The sequence below is a fragment of the Pseudoliparis swirei genome, chromosome 5, assembly GCF_029220125.1.
Source record: "Pseudoliparis swirei isolate HS2019 ecotype Mariana Trench chromosome 5, NWPU_hadal_v1, whole genome shotgun sequence".
Lineage (NCBI taxonomy): Eukaryota > Metazoa > Chordata > Actinopteri > Perciformes > Liparidae > Pseudoliparis > Pseudoliparis swirei.
Window position 1 is genome coordinate 1,951,490 of NC_079392.1, and position 22,563 is coordinate 1,974,052.

Consider the following 22,563-nt stretch of genomic DNA (forward strand, 5'->3'; position numbering starts at 1 on the left):
TCAGGAGGACGAAGTTTGAGGAGGACGAAGTTTCAGGAAGACGAAGTTTGAGGAGGAGGAAGTTTCTGGAGGACGAAGTTTCAGGAGGACGAAGTTTCTGGAGGACGAAGTTCAGGAGGATGAAGTTTCTGGAGGACGAAGTTTCAGGAGGTGAAGTTTCAGGAGAACGAAGTTTCTGGAGGACGAAGTTTCTGGAGGATGAAGTTTCAGGAGGACGAAGTTTCTGGAGGAGGAAGTTTCAGGAGGATGAAGTTTCAGGAGGACGAAGTTTCTGGAGGACGAAGTTTCAGGAGGATGAAGTTTCTGGAGAAGGAAGTTTCTGGAGGACGAAGTTTCAGGAGGTGAAGTTTCTGGAGGACGAAGTTTCTGGAGGATGAAGTTTCAGGAGGACGAAGTTTCAGGAGGAGGAAGTTTCTGGAGGACGAAGTTTCAGGAGGACGAAGTTTCTGGAGGAGGAAGTTTCTGGAGGACGAAGTTTCAGGAGGATGAAGTTTCAGGCCGCCTGATGCATGTGCGAGACCGCCTCTTTGTTTAACATCAAGTGTTTTCAATCTCATGTATGACTTGAGCGCACGCTCACGTGCACGCTCAGGTGCACGCTCACGCTGACTTCTAGTCCGATGGCTCCAGTGGATCTGAGAATCTCAGGACAGCCGTTAAAACACAACTACAGGAAACTGAAGAGCAGAACGCCACGGTATAAATATATAGACAAATACATCCACACCGGGGCAAAGGTCAAAGGTCAAAACGGACCCTTAGAAATATCATGTTGCCCCTGATGTCACGAGGAGAGGCAACACATGACCCATAATGTCCTTGAATAATTATGATAATGTAATAGTGTTTTGTTGTTCTGTGTTGCCTGTACTTGGTAGGTACACAACAAAATATATATATATAATTTTTTATAATAAAAAAAAGCTCAGACGTCAGCAATGAGCTGCAGACTTCAGCGCGTCAGTTCTAAAGGTGAATGAACCGGCTTCCACGTGAAAGACGACAAGAACAGAAAGAAAACGGGCTGACGGAGCAGAGCGGAAGCAGCAGAGGTCGGGGGCGACTGTCGTCAGAGGAGCCGCCGGCGGGGGAAGGAGGTGAGGAGTTCACCGAGGAAACATAAATATTTGACGCAGGCCGAGTGACAAGCGAACAAAGGGCACGGCGAGCAGCGCCTCCACGTGACGTTCCCACAGACGGGAAGCTGGGAACGTCGGGTTCTCCCTCCGAACTGCAGCAGGGTTCTGACACATGGTGACCGATGCATTTACAGGACTTCTCCAGGGCTTTAAACCAGATTTCCATGAATTTTCTTGGACTTTAAACCAAATTTCCAGGACCAAACTGAAATCTGGGTTTATCCCTGAAACAGTGACATTTAGTATTTAAACTGTGAATTCCAAAGCATACAGTAAACATTAAATCAAACAAATGACCAGCGAACTTTACAGTTGCGGTGCGTTCACTTGCAACGCTGGAAAAAAATAATTGCGCTGCCAGTATGGGAGCGTACGCCGGCTAATATTTCGAGCGTCTTTCTTTCTAAAACATATTTATAATTTCAAACTGGGCGTAAATGAACGTGTGAATATAACATCTCATGACTGTCCAAAACTTTTGTGATTTACGTTTTTTCCATGACTTTTCTAGGCCTGGAAATTACCGTTTTAAAATTCCCTGACTTTTCCAGGTTTTTGAACCCTGTACATGTATATTATTTATTATTATGGTGTAGAGGTAGACTTGAAAGGTAGTTTTAATGCGATACATCCGTGTTTATACTCAACAGCTAAACTAGACCTTGACTCCCCCTGTGGACGTCCAGTAGTTCTCGTGTGATGACGGTGTTGTGAGCACATGACCTTTGACCTGCATGATGAGGAACGCTCCACCATGGAACTGCAATGAAGGGCTTCATGAGCCTTACTTCCATTTTATTTACAGTAACAACCTGATGAGTCTTCAAACATGTAATGACATGTAAAACAAGGTCCAGAAGCACGAAGAGCTATAAGATGCTATTAATGTTGCACCAGTTGTGAATATAAATTAATAATTTAGGTATAAAGGCAATCCTATTACCCTTCTTTCTTCTGTGGCCTCTTATTCATGTCCTACATTTGATTTGTTATGAAAACACACATTATCGCCATTATTGCGGACATAATACCACACACACACAAACTTGAACTTGTAGACCCGTGAGGACTTGACCAGAAGGTGTCACGTGGGGACACAATTTTACACACACACGTAAACATCCAAACCGTGTGACCTTGCAGAGGTTTGCCGCTTCATTGTAAATGATCTCGCCCAATGCTCAGCTATCAGGAGCTATTTTTGCATGACCATTCAAGACGGTCGCGGCTCGTCCGAGGCACCTGTTATCCTGTGAGAACGACTTCAGTCTGCCACCGAGCAGCAACGTCAAACCAAAATAGTCCTTCGTCTTGAATTCTTTTGACCTTTCGGGCCTCTCAACGCTGCACAATGACGGGGCGGGGCCCGCTCTGCGCCGAGGACTCTGGGATCAAACGCGGCTCTTCCTCTCCGAGATAATATTTCATGCGTTTCACGTCGACTATTTCCCGATGCAGAAGTCTTTGAAGATGATGTCCAGGATCTCCTCGGCCCCGACGCGTCCAGTGATCCGGCCCAGACTGGTGAGAGCCAGCCGGACGCCCTCGGCCGCCAGCGCCAGGTCACCGCCTCGATAGCGCCGGTACTGAGCCAGCGCCGCACAGCACTGCTGCAGGTGGGCCCTGTGGCGGGCCTGGGTCAGGGTGGGGGCGCACGCCAGAGGGTCGCCACACCTAGGAGGAAGTCCAAAGACAAAATGTTTGACATGGAGTGATTAACTTGTCTTTCAGAAAGGATTACAAACATTAAAGAATAGCATTACACTGTGGAACATCGTGTTCTGACATTTTTTTGTACGTTCACTTCATAGGACATATTACGCAATCACCCTTTTATGATATTTGTATGACAGACTATACTATGGCTTTTCACGGCTATGTTTAAATACACACATGTGATTGGCCGACTGGCATCACGTGAGATGGTTGGTGAGTTCCTGGACCGTAAAGCTGCGCCGGTTAAAAAGGTATAATTCTTAATTATCTTATACCATGACTCTTTTCTTCATACTACAATATTACTTTTTACATACAACGGCGTCTGGGTCCGGACATTTCTTGGAGCATTTTTCGACACAATATACTTTGTCCTTTTAATAAATACTCTATTATAGCTTTTTATGACAATATTATGACTTTTTAAAGACATGTTCATGCATGCGGCCGTAGAAACTCACAGAGTCTTGACACTGGCGTGCAGCACTGAGAGGAAGTCCTGCAGCCCCTCACTAGTGAGACAAGAGATGTGGCAGACGGGAGGCAAACCGGAGACCCCCCTCAGCTCCCGGTCCAGCGCCAGCCGCTGGGCCTCAGGCAGCAGGTCCGTTTTATTCAGCACCAACAGAGACGCCGGAAATACTGGAAGACAGGAGAGAAGAAACAACGTTAAAAAGTTATTAAGATTTCCATTTGGATAGTCTTTTCAAGCCGGTAGTCTTTCTGTGACTTTTCTGTGACTTTTCTATAACTTTTCTATAACTTTTCTATAACTTCTCTATAACTTTTCTGTGACTTTTCTATAACTTTTCTGTGACTTTTCTTTAACTTTTCTAGAACTTTTCTGTGACTTTAAACCAAATTTCCATGACTAAACAATTTGTGAAATCTCGATGTAAAACATGAAAGTGAGAACATGTCATATTTAAACTAACTGAGAATTCCAAAGCATACAGCAGGCCTATCCAACTAGCGGCCCGAGGGCCGGATACGGCCCGTTTGAATTTAACTATGGACGGCAAGACTGCCTGCAAATCAGTATAGCTTGGTAAGAAAAAATAAAACTGACGGACACGCCTCTTTTATACATTGAGACATCTAACCCAGAGCCATTGAGTTTCACTGTTGCCTCAACCAAACCTGTATGGTTACATCTTTATGTTACGCACCCGTGTTGGTGTTACACCCCTACTGGTTTTCAGACCTACTGGTTTCCCTACGCGTGGGTTGTGTTCTCTTAACATCTGCAGCGGGGCTCTGTCTCGCTCACCAGATTCGTCACACATTCACAAACATATTGCTGGAGATCTTCAAGCCACCGTTCATATCCATTTGGGCGATTACGATTGTATAAGTGAGCAGTGCATCACAGCCACGGATGAAGAAATACATTTTCGAAAAAATTAAAATAAAAAGATCGCCCGACCTGGTTTCGATCCCTTTCACGCAAAAGGAGTCTGCACTGAAAGACATGCAGTCTGTGCGCTGCGCCACCAGATATTAGTTTCAGCCCAAGAAATTTATATATTGATCCATTAAGTCACATTTCTTATGTTTTCATAGGAACAGTTTGGTTGAAGGGATCTGAAACAACTGGTTACCTTGAGCGGATATTTACACTTTGAAACATGTTTATAGTGATGCTTGTTCGCAAGACTTTTGCCACACAATACCGACGCATTTTCGTGTGTGACTGTTTATCTGTGGAAATATACATTACTGTCTTTCATTTTTAGCCATTATTTGATCAATATTCTGTGCGGCCCTCACGTGATTTTCTTCTTCGGCCCACTTGCTACTGAAGTTGAATAGCCCTGGCATACAGTATACATACCATGTAAATTATCATTTTACATGACTTTTCCAAAACTTTGGGGATTTTATTTTTTTCCAATGACTTTTCCAGGCCTGGAAATAATATTTTTTAAATTCCAAGGTCTTTTCAGGTTTTCCATGACCGTATGAACCCAGTGAGCACCTGGTGTCACAATACATGTTAGATCTGTGCTTAAAAGCAAAGCACTGAGGTTGTTTGACGGTCAGAGTTACTGTAGCATGCATATCTACTTCATTGAGCTTAAAGTGACTCGAGTGGTTCCAGACATCATTGCGTAACAGTCCAGGTGAAGCAGGTGATGTCATACCTGACTGCGGCTGCTCCTGAGGGGGCAGCACACTGCTGAGGTACCCCTGGAGGAAGGCTGCAGCTCGCTCTGCATCAGGAGGGAGATCAGCACAGTCCACGACCACCAGGGTCAGATCGGCCTGATCCACTCTGGACAACAACGAAAGGAAACAGCCTCAAACTTTTTAATATGGAATTATTCATACAATCACAACAGCATTTCTTTTATATAGTTTGTAATTATTTATTTAAAAACTCTGCACTCATTCAACTGACCGGGATAAAACACCTAATTATATGTATCCATCATATCTACATTATCACTGTGTGATTGAATATGAATGTTTTTAGACTTATTTTAATTATAAAATAAGTTAAATTAATCCTTTATTAGTCCCTCAGTGGGGGAATTGCAGGATTACAGAAGCAGGTGCTCAGTAGTGAGCAGTAATGAAAATAAAAATAAAAAAGTAAGAACAATTACAATAGCAATATTATATATACAGACGGAATATAAGTATATACAAGTTAATCATTAATAATATTCAATAATAAATAAAACAAGGTGCATTTGCATTGCAGAAACAGACAAATTAAAGTGTCCAAAGTGAAAAAGTGATAAAGTGATCCAGTGATTTAGTGTTTTAGTGATTTAGTTTATAAGATGTATGATCAAATAACTGAAGCATCCTATTATAATACTCAGTAGTCTGCAGCTCCAGGTTAAACACCACTGGAGCTGCAGGAGGGGAATACAGGCTGACCAACACAGACTGTGATGTCTACAAGGAATCCATCCCAAAAATGGAATTCCCTTCTCCTGCTCCGCTGCGCCGCGGTCCCAGCGAGCCGTGAGCGGCGTAGCGGATGCTCGAACTCGCCACGTCCTTCCTGCAGTGACCCGGGTCACGAGCCTCCGACCCGCTCCCTGCACAGAAAGTCCCCCGCAGAACACGAGCTGCCCACCCTTCCTATAGAGCCACCCAAATAACTCAGGCCAACAGCCAGAGGAACTCCAGAACGTTTGCTCTGGACATTATATTCTACTCGGGCACATCTGTATTTCCACTGATCGGTGACTAATTTCCTGCTTTTTGTAATTACATTTGTACGACCGTTCAAAAGTTTGGGGTCACCCAGACAATTTGGTGTTTTCCATGAAAACTCTCACTTTTATTTATCAATTGAAATGCTAAATGAATATAAAATCTAGTCAAGACTTTGACGAGGTTTTAAATAATGATTTTTATTGTAAATATTAATGTAGTTCTTCAAACTTGTGGCTCAAAGGAAGGCCTCAGAGAGCGGGACGCCCGCCACCACGACGCCATCGGCCTGCGCAAGGACAACGCCATGCTGAGGGGGCGGCTCGCCGCCTACACCAGGTACCGGCTCCACGGGCATCGAGGATGTATATCCAGAATGTTAAGAGACACTAGCGTTCAAAAGTTTAGGGTCACCCAGACAGTTTGGTGTTTTCCATGAAAACTCTCACTTTTATTTATTAATGAATATAAATTCTAGTCAAGACGTCGAGGAGGTTATAAATAATGATTTTTATAGTAAATATTAATGTAGTTCTTCTTATGGCTCAAAGGAAGGCCAGTTTTATAGCTTCTCTCAGCAGCATACCTGTTTTCAGCTGCGCTCACATCAAAAAGGCTTAACGGGTTTTCTACCCCTCCGCTGGTCTTCTAAGGTGATAACACAATGTACCATTAGAACACTGGAGATGGGCCTCTACACACCTCTGGAGAGACTTCATTAACACCAGAGAATAGTCATCTACACATTAACTATGGAGAGAGTATTTATGATTCATTTAATGTTAAAAAAACAGTGATTTGAAAAATAAGGTAATTTCTACCGCAAACTTTTCAACGGGTGTGTAGCTCATAAATAAAAAATGTCAACGGCAGTGAAAAGTTTGTGCCAAGTTCCCCCTTCAGTGTCCAGCAAATTAAATGTGATATTGCATCACATGTGTAGTGATGTAATATCTAATAAATGTGTCAGAGGCTTTATCCCCCTGCCAAGAACACAAGTACTTGGGGAAACAATCGACATCTTGGAATGAAAATTGTCATAAATTCCGCACATTGAAGCCAAATACCTGTTTAACCGCCGTCTGCATACGGCGGTGTGCAGCGCGGGGTTTCTTTTGGCTACGTGTCCATACGTCTGACCGCCAGCCGCCTGTTTGTGTGCGGCGAAGCAGCCGATGACACACGGCCATTCTTCCCTTGTGTAAATAGTGGAAGCGGCCGTCAGCGCCGCGTACGTCCATTCTTTACACCGCGCCTCTCTTCATGGTAAATACTCTGCGATGCGGGAAGGAGGCTCTTCGTTACGCAACCTTCCTGGGAGTGTTTGTGTCCCGTGTATTTATAACTGAGCAATAATATAAACTCTGTGGACATTTCAACAACAAAATATATATATATACACTACCGTTCAAAAGTTTGGGATCACTTAGAAATGTCCTTATTTTTCAAAGAAAAGCATTGTTTTTTTCAATGAAGATAACATTAAATCAATCAGAAATACACTCTATACATTGTTAATGTGGTAAATGACTATTCTAGGTGGAAACGTCTGGTTTCTAATGAAATATCTCCATAGGTGTATAGAGGCCCATTTCCATCAACTATCACTCCAGTGTTCTAATGGTACATTGTGTTTGCTAATCGCCTTAGAAGACTAAGGGATGATTAGAAAACCCTTGTGCAATTATGTTAGCACAGCTGAAAACTGTTTTGCTGATGAGAGAAGCTATAAAACTGGCCTTCCTTTGAGCTAGTTGATTATCTGGAGCATCACATTTGTGGGTTCGATAAGACTCTCAAAATGGCCAGAAAAAAAGAAGTTTCCTGTGAAACTCGCCAGTCTATTCTTGTTCTTAGAAATGAAGGCTATTCCATGCGAGAAATTGCAAAGAAACTGAAAATGTCCTCCAGCGGTGTGTACTACTCGCTTCAGAGAACAGCACAAACGGGCTCTAACCAGAGCAGAAAGAGAAGTGGGAGGCCCGGTGCACAACTCAGCAAGAAGACAAGTACATTAGAGTCTCTAGTTTGAGAAATAGACGCCTCACAGGTCCTCAACTGGCAGCTTCTTTAAATGGTACCCAAACGCCAGTGTCAACGTCGACAGTGAAGAGGCGACTCTGGGATGCTGGCCTTCTAGGCAGAGTGGCAAAGAAAAAGCCATATCTGAGACTGGCCAATCAAAAGAAAAGATTGGTATGGACAAAAGAACACAGGCATTGGACAGAGGAAGATTGGAAAAAGGTGTTCTGGACAGATGAATCCAAGTTTGAGGTGTTTGGATCACACAGAAGAACATTTGTGAGACGCAGAACAGGTGAAAAGATGCTGGAAGAGTGCCTGACACCATCTGTCAAGCATGGTGGAGGTCATGTGATGGTCTGGGGCTGCTTTGGTGCTGGTAAAGTGGGAGATTTGTACCAGGTCAAAGGGATTTTAAATAAGGAAGGCTGTCACTCCATTTTGCAACGCCATGCCATACCCTGTGGGCAGCGCTTGATTGGAGCCAATGTCCTCCTCCAACAGGACAATGACCCAAAGCACACCTCCACATTGTGAAGAACTCTTGAGGGAAGAAGCAGGCAGCTTGCTGTCTGTAATGGAGTGGCCAGTCACCAGATCTCAACCATTGAGCTGTTGTGGGAGCAGCTTGACCGTATGGTCCTCAAGAAGTGCCCATCAAGCCAATCCAACTTGTGGAGGTGCTTCAGGAAGCGTGGGGTGACATTTCAACAGATTACCTCAACAAATTAACAGCTAGAATGCCAAAGGTCTGCAATGCTGTCATTGCTGCAAAAGGAGCATTATTCGACGAAAGCAAAGTTTGAAGAAAAAAATTAATACTTCAAATACAAATCATTATTTCTAACCTTGTCAATGTCTTGACTATATTTTCTATACATTTTGCAACTCATTTGATAAATAAAAGTGTGAGTTTTCATGGAAAACACGAAATTGTCTGGGTGATCCCAAACTTTTGAACGGTAGTGTATATATATATATATATATAGGATGGTGTACAGGGAGAAAAAAAAAGACTTATTTCTTCCTTTCTTTGTTTTCGAGGACATATTCCATGGGTCCCGTGGCTTGTTTGTTATATTATAAACACATAAATCACATGAACAGATGCCAAAGCGTCAATCTACATCCACGACTACCCACGATGCAGTCTGCAGGCGTCAAACACTCTATACTAGAAGAATAGTTCCTCATCAGGGTTCAGACACATGTTGACTGATGGGTTTTCAGGACGTTAAACCAAATTTCCAATGACCAAACATTTGGTGAAATCTCTGTGAAAGAGACAATAGTTTGATTAAAAGAATAAATATTGATATAAATGTGTATTATTTTAATAAAACTGCATGAATGAAGATGTGAATATAACAGAATTTCCATGACCTTTCCAAAACTTTTGAAAAAAAAGAAGTTTACTTTCCATTTACATTTTTTTCAAGGACTTTTTCAGGCTGGAAATAAACCATTTTAAAATCCCATGGCTTTTCCAGGTTTTTCCATGACTGTACAAAGCCTGCACCATTTTTGTCCTTCCTCCTCCTCTTCATTTTAAAACGCAGGAAAAAGAAGGAGATAATTACTTTTCTTTTTCTTTCCACATTAAGAATAAAGGCCCCCCCCCCTCACCTTTCCCGGGCCCGGCGAACCCCCTCCCGCTCCACCAGGTCGGGGCTCTCCCTGAGGCCGGCGGTGTCACTCAGCAGGACGGGGAAGCCGCCGATGTCCAGCGCCGTCTCCACGACGTCTCTGGTGGTGCCGGCGACGGGCGAAACGATGGCTGCCGGTCTCTGGCCTGGGGATCACAGGAAAGAGGATTCCTTGGCTATATTATTGTTTGTTCATAGTTTACAAGCTAAATAAATCTGATGTATACATGTATCTGCTGGGTTGATGACCCCGAAAATTAAATCATCTTGTTTTTAATCGAACATAAAGTTCAGTACACGCGACCAGCTGTGGAGACGTTGGTACAGCTGTCTGCTCATAAGGAATTCATAATTCTATATATTTTACTTGTGACTACTTGACTATTTTATTCTATTTTAAGGTCAGGGTTCATACACATGGTGACCAATGACTTTAAACCAAATTTAAACCATGTGCAGACATTAAAAAGTGATGAATGTCGTATTTAAACTAACAATGAGAATTCCAAAGCATACATTTTAAAACCTTACATGACTCAAATGAATGAGAGACAATAGTTTAGATTAAAAGAATAAACATGTATGTCTTTTCAGTTAAGGTTCGTTCACTTGCAGCACGTATGAACGAGCGTCTCCTTAAAAAACAAAGTAATTATTTTAAACACAGATTTGCACTTCAGTGGCACTTAAATAGCTCTTACTTATGGTACTTTTGTAGTTCGACTATGTTGAGGAAATGTTACTTTCTGTATTCTTGTTGTTCTTAGTTTATACTCTAGATTGATGCACTTATTGTAAGTCGCTTTGGATAAAAGCGTCTGCTAAATGACATGTAATGTAATGTAAACACTCAGCGTAAATGAACATATGGATATAAAACATTTCCAGGACTTTTCAAAAACTTTTGGGATTTTATTTTCCAAAGGAATTTTCCTATATGTATCATATATATAATATATGTGTAATATATATTTTATATAAATATATATATATATACAATTGTATTATATATATAAATATAATTGTATTATATATATATATAATAAAATTATGTTTTTTTCATGTAAAGATGGAAAGTAATATATTCCAGGACTTTTCCAGGTTTTCTGCATTATGCAAACAAAACAGAAACTCATTCTGTAATAATTTCTATATTATCTTTTTCAAAACGTGACAGACCCCATGTGAAATCATAACACTGCTAAATAAACTCCTGAATCAGCGTGTTGCTGACGAGGTGTCGGGCCTCGGGGGGAGACTAATCAGAAGAGGAAATGAGAACAGGATCGTATCTGAAGTTTGATAAATACGTCTATTCTTCTGATAGGAAGCTGTGAGGAGACCCTGCCAGGCCCCCTCTTCAGACGGTTTACACAGAGCGATTATAAATGATTTAGGATACCATATCCGAAACAAACATAGCCTCACACCATAAACATGGGATTCATTAGGTTGAGATGAGAAACAAGAGAACAACTCATTTAAAAAAAAGGGGAGAACATTTAAAAGTCAGGACTATTGCAACGTGTGCATGTTGTGGTAATTATGAGATTACATCACCTCACTATGAAGAGACTATTATAATATATATATATACATACATACAACATGGAATGGATTACTTTCCATCTTTCCATGATATATATATATATAAATACTTGTATTATATATTATATATACTATATATGTATATATATAAATCAGATATATAATATTTATATATAAATCATATATATATCTATATATCATATAGATATATATTATTTATAATATATATATATACATATTTATATATAAATAAAGCGCCTAACTCAAAATCTACTTTCATGTCGCTTTATTATTTCTAAAATTCAGACTGTAAACTATTTTTCTCTCTTTCTGAGCATGGATGAGTTTGTGTGTTTATAAATAAATAAAACACATCCATGCAGACCATAATGCCTCAGAGGACATTATGGTCTGTATCCAGGGGCCAGGGAGCCGTCCTCTGGGTGTTCGTGGTTCTCTTACACAGCGCGTTGAGGAGGCTGCTCTTCCCGGCGTTGGCGGTTCCGGCGATGACCACCTGCACCCCGCCGCGCAGCCGCTCGCCCCTCCGCTCATCCTGCAGGTGGCGCTCAATCTCCGCTTGCAGGTCGCACACCCAGGCGTCCACTGTGGTGAGACGAGGAGGTCGGAAAAAAAGACAAAGAGGAGGGGGACGGGACAAAAAAGGGTTTTAAATACAAACTTCACTTCCACGGCCCCGTGGAAGTCACGTCTGTCCCCTGAAAGTCACGTATGTAATCTGAAGGTCACGTCTGTCCCCTGAAGGTCACGTCTGTCCCCTGAAGGACAACGTCTGTCCCCTGAAGGTCATGTATGTAATCTGAAGGTCACGTCTGTCCTCTGAAGGACAACTTCCATACAGACAGAGGGTTTGTTATCAAAACGAGGTGAGACACCTGGAGGAGTCGAGAGCATCGACTCTGGAGGCGTCATCTACTTCCAGACCAGCTGCACGTCGTTAACCCTTCATAAAAGTCAGAATATTGTCATAAGAAAACATAAAAAGCTATAATAGAGTATTTATAAAAAAGGAGGTACAAAGCCATGGTGCAGCATGTTGGTTAAAGTCAGAATATCGTCAGAATAAAACATAAAAAGTCACAATAAGTCCACATGTGGTGCCACAGTTGGACTGCAAGTTGCTCGATTCCTGAGTGTCAGGTGTTCTTTGAAGGTAAGACGAATGGCTCCACTACCCCCTCTCTCTCGCCAGACTTCCTCAAAGGAAATCGTCTTTTAAGCAGTTTGATCTTGACGGCTTTTTCCCCACAAGCGTGGTTAAGGATCCAAACAGGAAAGACGGTTCTGTTGGACTGGACACCCACCTTGGTCCAGGACCCCGTCCTCGATGAGCTCGTCTTCGCTGAAGTCGATGAAGGCCTCGACGTGAGCCAGAGCCTGAGAGGAGAGAGAAGAGGCTGGAGTCATAATGGTGCAGTAATAATATATATATAAATGATTGCGCAATATGCTATATTCATCCAACAAGAGAGAATCCAAACGATTCTTAGGAACCTAAATAAATAAATAGATCTTCACATCAGTGTGAATCTTCTCTTCAGTTATTTTTCCTCTTTAATGAAACATTATAAATTAATTCTCACACATGGAGCTCCCAACGGATCTCTAACTTTTTATTTCTACATTCGTCGCCTTTTGAATTTATCTAAATGTCCGTAAATGACCTTTAATACACATTTGTCCTTTATTTAGTCATTTAATTAAAAAACTCAACTGTAGAAAAATATGAGCTGCTTTTCTCTTTCTTTCACATGATTTCAGTTCCTTTACCTTTTATACGGTTAATTGGGCTGTTATTGTACCTTTCTTGACTTTTATTCTCATTTTACTTTTTCCCCTACATTTTCAGTAACATTTCTTATTTTTCTCGTGGCGTAATGTTGCAGCAAACGCTGCGTTGATCTCGGGAAAACAATTAACGGTTATTTTAAATTTTCCGATTTCTCCATTGATGTATTATTATCATTTAATAATATAAAATCACATTTGGGAAAATCAGATGCAACAAATGCAAAGATTGTTTTCAGTGTTCATTGGTCCATCTTATGTAGAGAAACATTAGACACCAACACTAAATATATATATTAAACCATGCAGAACGCAGAAGGGGAGGAGCTTCAGTGTTTCCACGGTGATGGATGGACGTGCGGACCTTTAACACAGTCGTGGTATAGCTGCACATCAACAGGAAGCCCCAGCTCCCATACCTTTACACCTACACAACAAAGGGAAGCCGGCGGCTTCAAAACAACCTGCATTGTTCCTGGTGTCAGACCCTCTCATCACGCATCTCATTAGCGGGTTCTGAGGAAGAGGTCAGATTCCAGAAAGCGTCTTTTAGATAGATAGATAGATACTTTATTAATCCCCAAGGGGAAATTTGTCGAGACAGTAGCAGCAACACACAAGAATAAAAAACAAAACACAAAATATAAGAAACAGGGATGAAAGATATAGAAGTGTACAAGTAAGATAAAGTAAAATACAAAACAAAATATATATGTAAATATACAACACACATGCATACACAACACTGACAAATCAAATACACAAAATATTAAATATAGACAGAGTGCAAAAAGCAAAGTGTGTGTATGAGTGCAGAGCAAATTAAATGAAGGGTTAGGGTGATCTGGCAAGAGGTGAACTGTTGTAGAGCCTCATAGCCGTCGGCAGGAATGTTCTCCTGTATCTGTCCTTGTGGCAGCGGAGCGTGAGGAGACGTCTGGAGAAAGTACTCCTCTGTCCCTGTAGGAGGTGGTGGAGAGGGTGGTCCGGGTTGTCCAATATGGACACAAGTTTCTTCAACGTCCTCCTCTCCACCACCTGTTCCAGGTGCTCCAGCTGGCAGCCGATGATGGAGCCAGCCTTCCTAACCAGTTTGTTAAGACGGCTGGTGTCACCGGCTCCGATGCTGCTCCCCCAGCAGACAATGGCAAAGTGCAGCACACTGGCCACAACCGACTGGTAGAATAACTCCAACATCTTGCTGCACACGTTGAAGGATCGAAGCTTCCTCAGGAAAAAGAGTCGACTCATCCCCTTCTTGTACACAGCGTTGATGTTGGCCTTCCAGTTCAGTCGGCTGTCGATGGAGACGCCCAGGTACTGGTCCTCCTCCACCAAGTCCACGTCCACTCCCAGGACACTCAGAGGGGGAGGAGCTCTTCCTCCTGAAGTCCACCACCATCTCTCTGGTCTTGGCCACGTTCAGCCGCAGGTGGTTCTCATCGGCCCACTTTACAAAGTCGCTCACCACTGCCCTGTACTCCTCCTCCCGTCCATCCCTAATACACCCGACCACTGCAGTCATCAGAGTACTTCTGCAGATGGCATGACTCCGTGTTGTACTGGAAGTCACTGGTGTACAGGGTGAAGAGGAAGGGAGACAGAACAGTTCCCTGTGGGTTCCAGCATCACTGACCACCGTTCCAGACAGCACACGCCCCATTCTGACAAACTGTGGCCTGTGAGGTCGTCAGTGATCCAGGAGATGGTGGACGCGTCCACACCGGCCACCCGCAGCTTCTCACTCAGCAGCAGTGGCTGGATGGTGTTAAATGCACTGGAGAAGTCAAAGAAAGTGACTCTCACAGAGACACCGGTTCCATCCAGGTGCGACTGAGCTCGTTGCAGCAGGTAGATGATGGCGTCGTCCACTCCCACATGAGGCTGGGAAGCAAATTGCAGAGGGTCCAGCGACGATTTCACCTGCGGCCGGAGGTGGGCCAAGACCAGCACCTTCATCACATGGGAGGTGAGGGCGACCGGTCGGTAGTCGTTGAGGCCAGATGGTGCTGACTTCTTTGGGACAGGGACCAGGCACGACGTCTTCCACAGCACCGGGACCTCCCCCAGCCTCAGGCTGAGGTTGAAGAGGCGCTGCAGGACACCAGACAGCTGGGTGGGCAGGTCTTTAGGACCCTGGGGCTGATGCCATCAGGACCTTCAGCTCTGCGCTGGAGTAGTTTCACCTGGTCAGTCGTCACAGAGAGAGGGGGGAGGGTGGAGGAGCCCATTGTTATTGAGGGCTCGGTGGATGTGCAGCTCAGCAGGGGGGACAGAGGGGGAGGTGTTTGGGAGGTGTGATGTGTGGAGGAGACAGGAGGGCTGTGAACTGAACCTATTGAAAAAACAGTTCAGCTCGTTGGCCCTCTCCAGGGAGCCCCCTGGCTGTCTCCCTCCCACCTTGAAGCCAGTTATCTGCTTCATCCCAGACCACACCTCCCTTGTGTTGTTCAGCTGGAGTTTGGCCTCCAGCTTCCTCCTGTAGGAGTCCTTGCCCTCCCTGAGCTTCACCTTTAGGTTGCGCTGGGCTTTCCTCAGCTCATCCCTGTCTCCAGACCTGAAAGCAGCTTTCTTCTTGTTAAGAAGCGCCTTCAGGTCCCTGGTGATCCAGGGCTTGTTGTTGGGGAAGCAGCACAGTCCGTGATGGGATGGTGGTGTGTTCACAGAACTTGATGTATTCCGTGATGCAGTCGGTCATCCTGTTGATGTCCTCCCCGTGCGGTCCACACAACACATCCCAGTCCGTTGACTCGAAGCAGTCCTGTAGAGCGTCGTCAGCCTCCAGAGACCACCTCCTCACAGTCCTGGTGGTCACAGCCTCTTCACCAGAGGAACAGACCTGGTGTCAGCCGGACCAGGTCATGATCAGACCTGCCGAGGGGGGGAAGGGCAGTGGCGCTGTATGCGTCCTTAGTATTAGCATACAGCAAGTCCAGAGTGTTATTGTTCCTTGTTGGGCAGTCTATGTATTGATGGAAGGTTGGCAGAGCTTTATCCAATGTGGTGTGGTTAAAGTCACCAGTGATAGCCATGAATGCTCCAGGCTGATGATTCAGCAGAGCAGACACAGTGGAGTGGATGGTGTCCACAGCTTCCTCAGCGTCAGCTGATGGCGGCACGTACACGACAACCACAATGGCGGACGTGAACTCTCTCGGCAAATAGTACGGGCGCATCCCCACGGCCAGCAGTTCAATGTTCGGGCTACAGAAGCGCTCCTTCACGCACACATGGTCCGGATGGCACCACCGTTCATTCACATAAACAGCGATCCCCCCCTCTTCTTACCGCTCTGTGTAGCGTCTCTGTCAGCCCGAACAGTCCTGAAGCCGGGCAAAGACGCGCTGTGATCCGGATAGTCCGCGTGTAGCCACGTCTCAGTGAAGCACAAGAGACTGCTCTCACGGAAGATCCTCTCAGACATTACCAGCGCGCCGAGCTCATCCGTCTTATTCGCCAAAGACCTCACGTTCCCCGTTATGATCGACGGTACCGAGGGTTTGTATCTCCTCGTTTTAGCCCTCCGCTTGACACCCGATCTGCAGCCGCGAGCCCTCCTCCGTAGCTCCAGCGGGATCACAGGTCTTTCTCCAGGCAGAAGCTTCGGCCTGCACAGCGATCAGCTGAGCGAGTAGACGACGGTCCCCGTCATGGTTTTGCTGTGGCTCTCCGATACTCACGACAAAGTGAACAAAAGCCACAGTAGAATTATCGAAAAAAGTAGTTATGGTCCAGTGTCCGACCGTAACTAAGACAAACGTGAAAGAAAAGAAAAAGAAAGAGAGGAAAAGTGCAAAAAAGACAATAAAATAAAAGCAAAACGCCACTACTGAAACAAGCAGCCGTTGGCACAGCGCCATTTTATTGCAGCAGCAGCTCCACGGAGGTCACCTGACCGGCGGGTCACACCTGACCCCCTCCAGGGAGGTCACCTGACCCTCTCCAGGGAGGTCACCTGACCCCCTCCAGGCCGCGTGATTCAGGACCACGCCCAGCAGAGGCTCGGCCTCCGTGTCGCGCGGAGTCAATGAACCGGAGCCGCCTCAACAGAGGCTCTGCAGCTCAGGTGAGCCGTGAACCAGGCGTCTCATGTGAAGACGTGGAGACCACAAGATACACACCTGCTTTGGATCTGCTGTTATTTTACTGCACCATCTTTTACAGTGTGTGTGTGTGTATATATATATATATATACACACACGAGTATCTAAACCTTAAATGACACAAATAAATGAGACAATACTTTGATTAAAAGAATAAATATGTATATAAATGTTTATTCTTTTAATCAAACTGCGTAAACATTAAGAATATCTAACAAATTGTCCACGACTTTTCCAAAACTTTTGGAAATTGTAAAGTTAATATTTCCTCTCCCGGATGGTTTAAGTGCATAAATGTTGGTTCAAAGGGTAAAGCGTGAAGAGGTGCACATCACTACTCACTGTTCAGGTCAAAGGTCGCTGACCATGTGGTGTTCCTAACCCGAGCGGCCAAATATTTATGAACCTTTTACTGCAAACAAATAGAAATACAGTTAAGCTTCCTGCTTGAGTCGATGCGCCACCAGAGGCTCGTTTTCTATACAATACGACATCAGCTCTCTGCACGTAGCATTTAAACCTCATCGAGGTCACGACCCCGTGATGTGCGTCCCCTCAGCCTCCGTCGCTCCTCGTCTCCATCGTTTGGCGTTTCACTCTTTGGAAAAACAAGCCCGCTGCCCAGAATAAATTAATGGCTCGATTGTGTGCGGTGGTGATAGGTGCAGCAGCTGTTATTATGAATCTGAAATCCATCCAAAACAAGACAAAACCAGATGTGTCCAGATGGGGAAACAACAGTAAGGGGTGTCGCTGCCGCGGAGGCCGAACCGGCTCTTCAAACGCTTATTGTTCTGAAACATATTCATGTATAGAGACGAGCGTTTAGAACACGGCGCTGGATCCATTTCACTCGTTACGACGTCGACACGAATCAGGAAGAAGAGTTCTGAGAGTCACGTGTTGTGGTCGGAGAAAAAACTCGTTCTTAATTTTGCTGGGAAATATATTATTACGCGAGGTTTCCAGGGAGGAGGTCAAAGGTTATTATGATATTATTCCAGAGCAGAATCTCCTTCTGGGGAGAGCTGCAGGAGGTTGGCTGGTTCCTGAAGGTCTCTAAGAAGTTCCTGAAGGTCTCCTAAAGGTCTCCTAGGGGTCTCCTGAAGGTCTTCTAAAAGGTCTCCTGAAGGTCTCCTAAAGGTCTCCTACATGTGTCTTGAAGGTCTCCTGAAGGTCTCCTAAAGGTCTCCTAAATGTGTTTTGAAGGTCTCCTGAAGGTCTCCTAGGTGTCTCCTCAAGGTCTCCTCAAGGTGTCTTGAAGGTCTCCTAAAGGTCTCCTGAAGGTCTCCTAATTGTGTTTTGAAGGTCTCCTGAAGGTCTCCTAAAGGTATCCCGGTCCACCTGTCACTTTAAAACCGGGCCTGGAGGGTTTGGAGTCCCTTTGAGCCCTAAGAGCTGGTTGAGATCGAGTGACAGTGGACACCGGCACCGGTACCGTGGACCTACCCTCTTCAGTGTGTGGCTCCAGTCCAGGTAGAGGCGTCCCAGGTCTCCGGACATCTGCCGGAGCGCCTGCCTCCTCTGGGCCTCCGTCTCGGCGTGGATCAGATCCCCGAGCCCCTCCACCTGCAGGGCGTGACAGAGGTATTCATCACATTACTGCACCAAGCAGACACGTTTCCACCTGGCGGGCTGGAGACATGACGCTGTGGTGCTGCAGCTCAGAGATCCATAAATATATTTATATTCATATATATATACTTTTATATGTATAAATACATAAATATATATATATATAAATATATTTATATATAAATATAAATGTATTTATATATAAATATAAATGTATTTATATATAAATATAAATGTATTTATATATAACTATATATAAATATATAGTTATATATAAATATAAATATAAATATCCAAAAGAATCACTTTCCACTGTTGACATTTCAGGAACTTGAATTCCCCGTTGATTCGTGACCCTGTGAACGCCTCAGCGGCCTGTGAGGCTCTGGTGTGTTTTCACCTCTGTTAAACCCAGCTTCCCCGCCTGGAAGGCCCTCCGTGTGAACTCCCCAGCTTCAGCAGGTCTCATGCCAGGCACGCTTCCTGAGAAACACATATATGAAGACATTAATGAGGGATGAATCATGCACACAAACACACACAGACAGTAGAGGATCCAATGCCGGGTCAACGTGTCGCTCCGGGTGGAGGTTAAAGTTGGAACGTTTTCATTGTTTTCGGGACCATGTCTCTCCAGGAGGAGACACCTGAGGACATAAATCATTTGGCAAATGTAGGTCGTGATCTGTTAGCTGGGAGGAAAATATTCTCTTAAATTCTCTTTTTCCCCTCAACAACAGTGTCACATCTTTCACAACCGGCGACAAGCTTTTCATTTAACATTTCTAATTTATACAACACTGCCCCCTAGGAGGCGAGCGGGGGAACTGCAGGTGACATTGTCATCAGGACACACTTGCCAAGTCCCATTTTATAAGCATCTTAGAAATAGGAATGTTTTCCCTTTTAAGTCACGTGACTCCACTAGTCACATCTTAGGAAGTCAAAGCTGTGGAGACCCAGATACCAAAATATTGTACTTTTTACTTCCATTTATTCGACATCCATAGTGTACTGTTTACTTTGTTTTATTGTGATTTTACATTGAAGAAATAATACGATGAACATATATATATAAATATACACACATATATACACACACATATAAATAAAATATATACAATATATATAAAATATAAAAATATATATACACCAAACACCCTGCAAAGTGACGGTGCATCACGTGACACAGAAGGTGTGTGTGTGTGTGTGTGTATGCATTGTATGAAGTTGTAGGATATTAATATGAAATCACAATCTGAGGTGTTTCTGTGTTCTACCTAAAGCGCGAAGAACAGCAGTGATGACAGCGGGACCGCCGTGGAGGTGGAACTCCACGCTGTCCTCTCCCGTGAAACTGTGTGGAGCTGAAGACACAAACACATGAGACACAGCAACTGTGTGTGTATATATGTGTGTGTGTGTGTGTGTGCGTTTGTTTGAAGGGCACGGACCTGGGAACCAGAAGACGAGTCCGCGGTCCAGCACTTCTTTGGATCGGGGGTCCCTGATGTTGCGCAACAGGGCCTCCCGTGGAGGGGGGGGCAGGCTGCCCCTGAGCCTGGTCATGGTCCTCAGGGCCGCGGATGAAGCCGGCCCGCTGGCTCGCACCACGGCCACGCCACACCGGCCGTGGCCCGACGACAAGGAGAAGATGGTCTCCGCATCCGCCAGCCCACCTGGGACTCCATCGCAGGTGAAGACTCGTCTGCAGGCCGGAGTTCTTCTGCAGGAGGAGAGTGTAAGACACCTTCAACAAGTCGAATAATCTCATATTTTATTCATTTTTTTGTCGAAACACTCATGCAATACATTAACAAACTTATACTGCTCTATTCTGAAGCATCCAACTAAGTACAAGTCAACTGAAACTGTCAGTAAATAAGAGAACGTGTTATACTTATACGCAAAATAAAATAAATAAAAATGTGTTAATAAAATATGAACAGGAGTAACATAAATTAGTTTTTTTATGCATGTATGAAGGTTAAAGGGAAAAACACATAGCTTTATATTTCTTTCAGTAGGTTTTGATGTGTAAATATTATTTCTTACCTTTCTTAAGGGCTTCACAACATGTATTGTAACAAACATTAAATCTCCTTTGTAACCATTTACATCGCCATATTTAAGGAAAAAACACAGGTTTGTTGAAGCAGTTTCTGAATTAGTGGCCAAAAGGGCACTGAGGTTGAACGTAGTGAACAAACCTTGTCCTCAGGTCGCAGACAGCAGCTCTCCACATCACACGGAACATTGACGGCAGCATGATTGTATTATTTATGACACCGTTCATGTGGTGTGGCTGATTTTAGAGACTGACATTGAACTAAACATCTGCTCCATCTTTGACAAAATCATCGCGTTTACCTTATTTCACTTAAACTACATGAAGAACATTCAACCGGGACTCACCTACCGTGTTCACATGTAGCACGGTGTTTGTGGATTGTGATTGGACGAGGTTTTCCACACCGACGACAATTCTGAAATATCATTGGTTGAAGACCTTTCAATCTACAGTAAGTCCCGCCCACTGTACGCCACTTAATTCGCTCCGTGTAGCAACCGTTGCTCTCTCGTGATGGCGCTTCACTGGACATCGCTGACTATCTATTTATCTATTTAATAAATAAATTAATATATATATATCTTAGACCGGAAGAGACTTAACTATTAACCCCTTAGTTACAGACAGAAAACTATTTTGATAATCAATTCAGGATTTTTTATTTTATTGTAATAATATGGGTACATTTTCAAGTCTGAATGCCAAATAATTTAGTAAATTAGTTTTTTTAAATTTAAATGAAAGTTAATCCAGCAAAAAAACTGCAATAATTGTAACCGCAAAGAAGGTGAGATTCGGATGTGTTGCAGGGCTGATGCATGATGCTAGATGTAACTAATAAATAGTAAAGTGATGCTCATATTCTCTGTATTTGTGATTGTGATTTTTTTAATTTGTATGTAATTGGTAAGAATGAGTTTTTGTGTCTTAAAACATATTTGTGGTGTGGTCTGTTCTTTATCGCCCATATTAAATATAAACACAGAGTAAAGGCTGTGTGTGTGTGTGTGTGTGCGTGTTCCACTGCAGCTCCTTGCAGCTGTCAGCCCAGAGAGTGGTGAGTATAAGCACAATGTGTCCTTTAAAGACGAGGTATTGAGTTGTGAGGCACACACAGGGAAAGGCTGCCTCATGTCTGCCTCATGCAAACACGGTATCCAGGGACGGTGTACACACACACACACACACACACACACACACGTGGCCGACGCCCTGGGAGACAGCCATAGGATCATAATCATTTTTCGGCTGCTCTGTGTGCACAGAGCGTGACAACTGCACCTCGCAGATGTTGAGCATCAAGACACCAACATCTGTGTCTCTTCTGTTAACACGGGGTCTTAATAGGAAAGTGACACACATTACCTCTCCTAACACGGTGCGCATGCAGGTTAATATCCCCCCCCCATGGTTGTAAAATAACCGTATATGACAGAAACATATATTTTGAAGGATGAGTTTGGGCGTGTTCCTTTGACTTTTAGGTCACCATTGTTTGCTCATTATAAAGGACATCCGGCACATGTGAACACGCATAGCAACACGTGTGTGCTTTGTAAAGTGAGATTACACTTTGCATAGGTTGATGGCGTAGAGATGAAATGATGATTACAGCTGCTGCGTGTTGGAGTGGAGAGAAGAGACACATACGTGTTCCTCAGTGACATTAGTGTCTCTGAGGATGTGCTTTGCAGGTTTGAATAAGTCTGTTAATGAACTCTGACACGCTGCATCATCCTCACCAGAAACTACCAGAAACAACT

At 43.9% G+C, this 22,563-nt stretch overlaps 1 protein-coding gene across 1 annotated transcript; it reads right to left on the bottom strand.

Annotated features, from left to right (window-relative positions):
- Positions 1-1,917: 1,917 nt before the first annotated feature.
- gtpbp3 (GTP binding protein 3, mitochondrial) lies at positions 1,918-21,112 on the bottom strand. Its single transcript, XM_056414953.1, has 11 exons — positions 20,940-21,112; positions 20,184-20,455; positions 20,010-20,096; positions 19,130-19,212; positions 18,604-18,723; positions 12,568-12,640; positions 11,705-11,848; positions 9,675-9,840; positions 5,000-5,130; positions 3,317-3,497; positions 1,918-2,813 (listed from the first exon to the last, which is right to left on the bottom strand). The coding sequence occupies exons 1-11, from the start codon at positions 21,023-21,025 to the stop codon at positions 2,582-2,584; spliced, it is 1,575 nt and encodes a 524-aa protein (XP_056270928.1). The 5' UTR covers positions 21,026-21,112; the 3' UTR covers positions 1,918-2,581.
- Positions 21,113-22,563: the final 1,451 nt, after the last annotated feature.

Coding starts and splice junctions, on each gene's coding strand:
- gtpbp3 (XM_056414953.1), bottom strand. CDS start 21,025: ATGAACGGTGTCATAAATAATACAATCATGCTGCCGTCAATGTTCCGT. Junction 20,456..20,939: donor GTCTGCGACCTGAGGACAAG/GTTTGTTCACTA, acceptor CTCCTCCTGCAG/AAGAACTCCGGCCTGCAGAC. Junction 19,213..20,009: donor TGCTGTTCTTCGCGCTTTAG/GTAGAACACAGA, acceptor TGTGTTTCTCAG/GAAGCGTGCCTGGCATGAGA.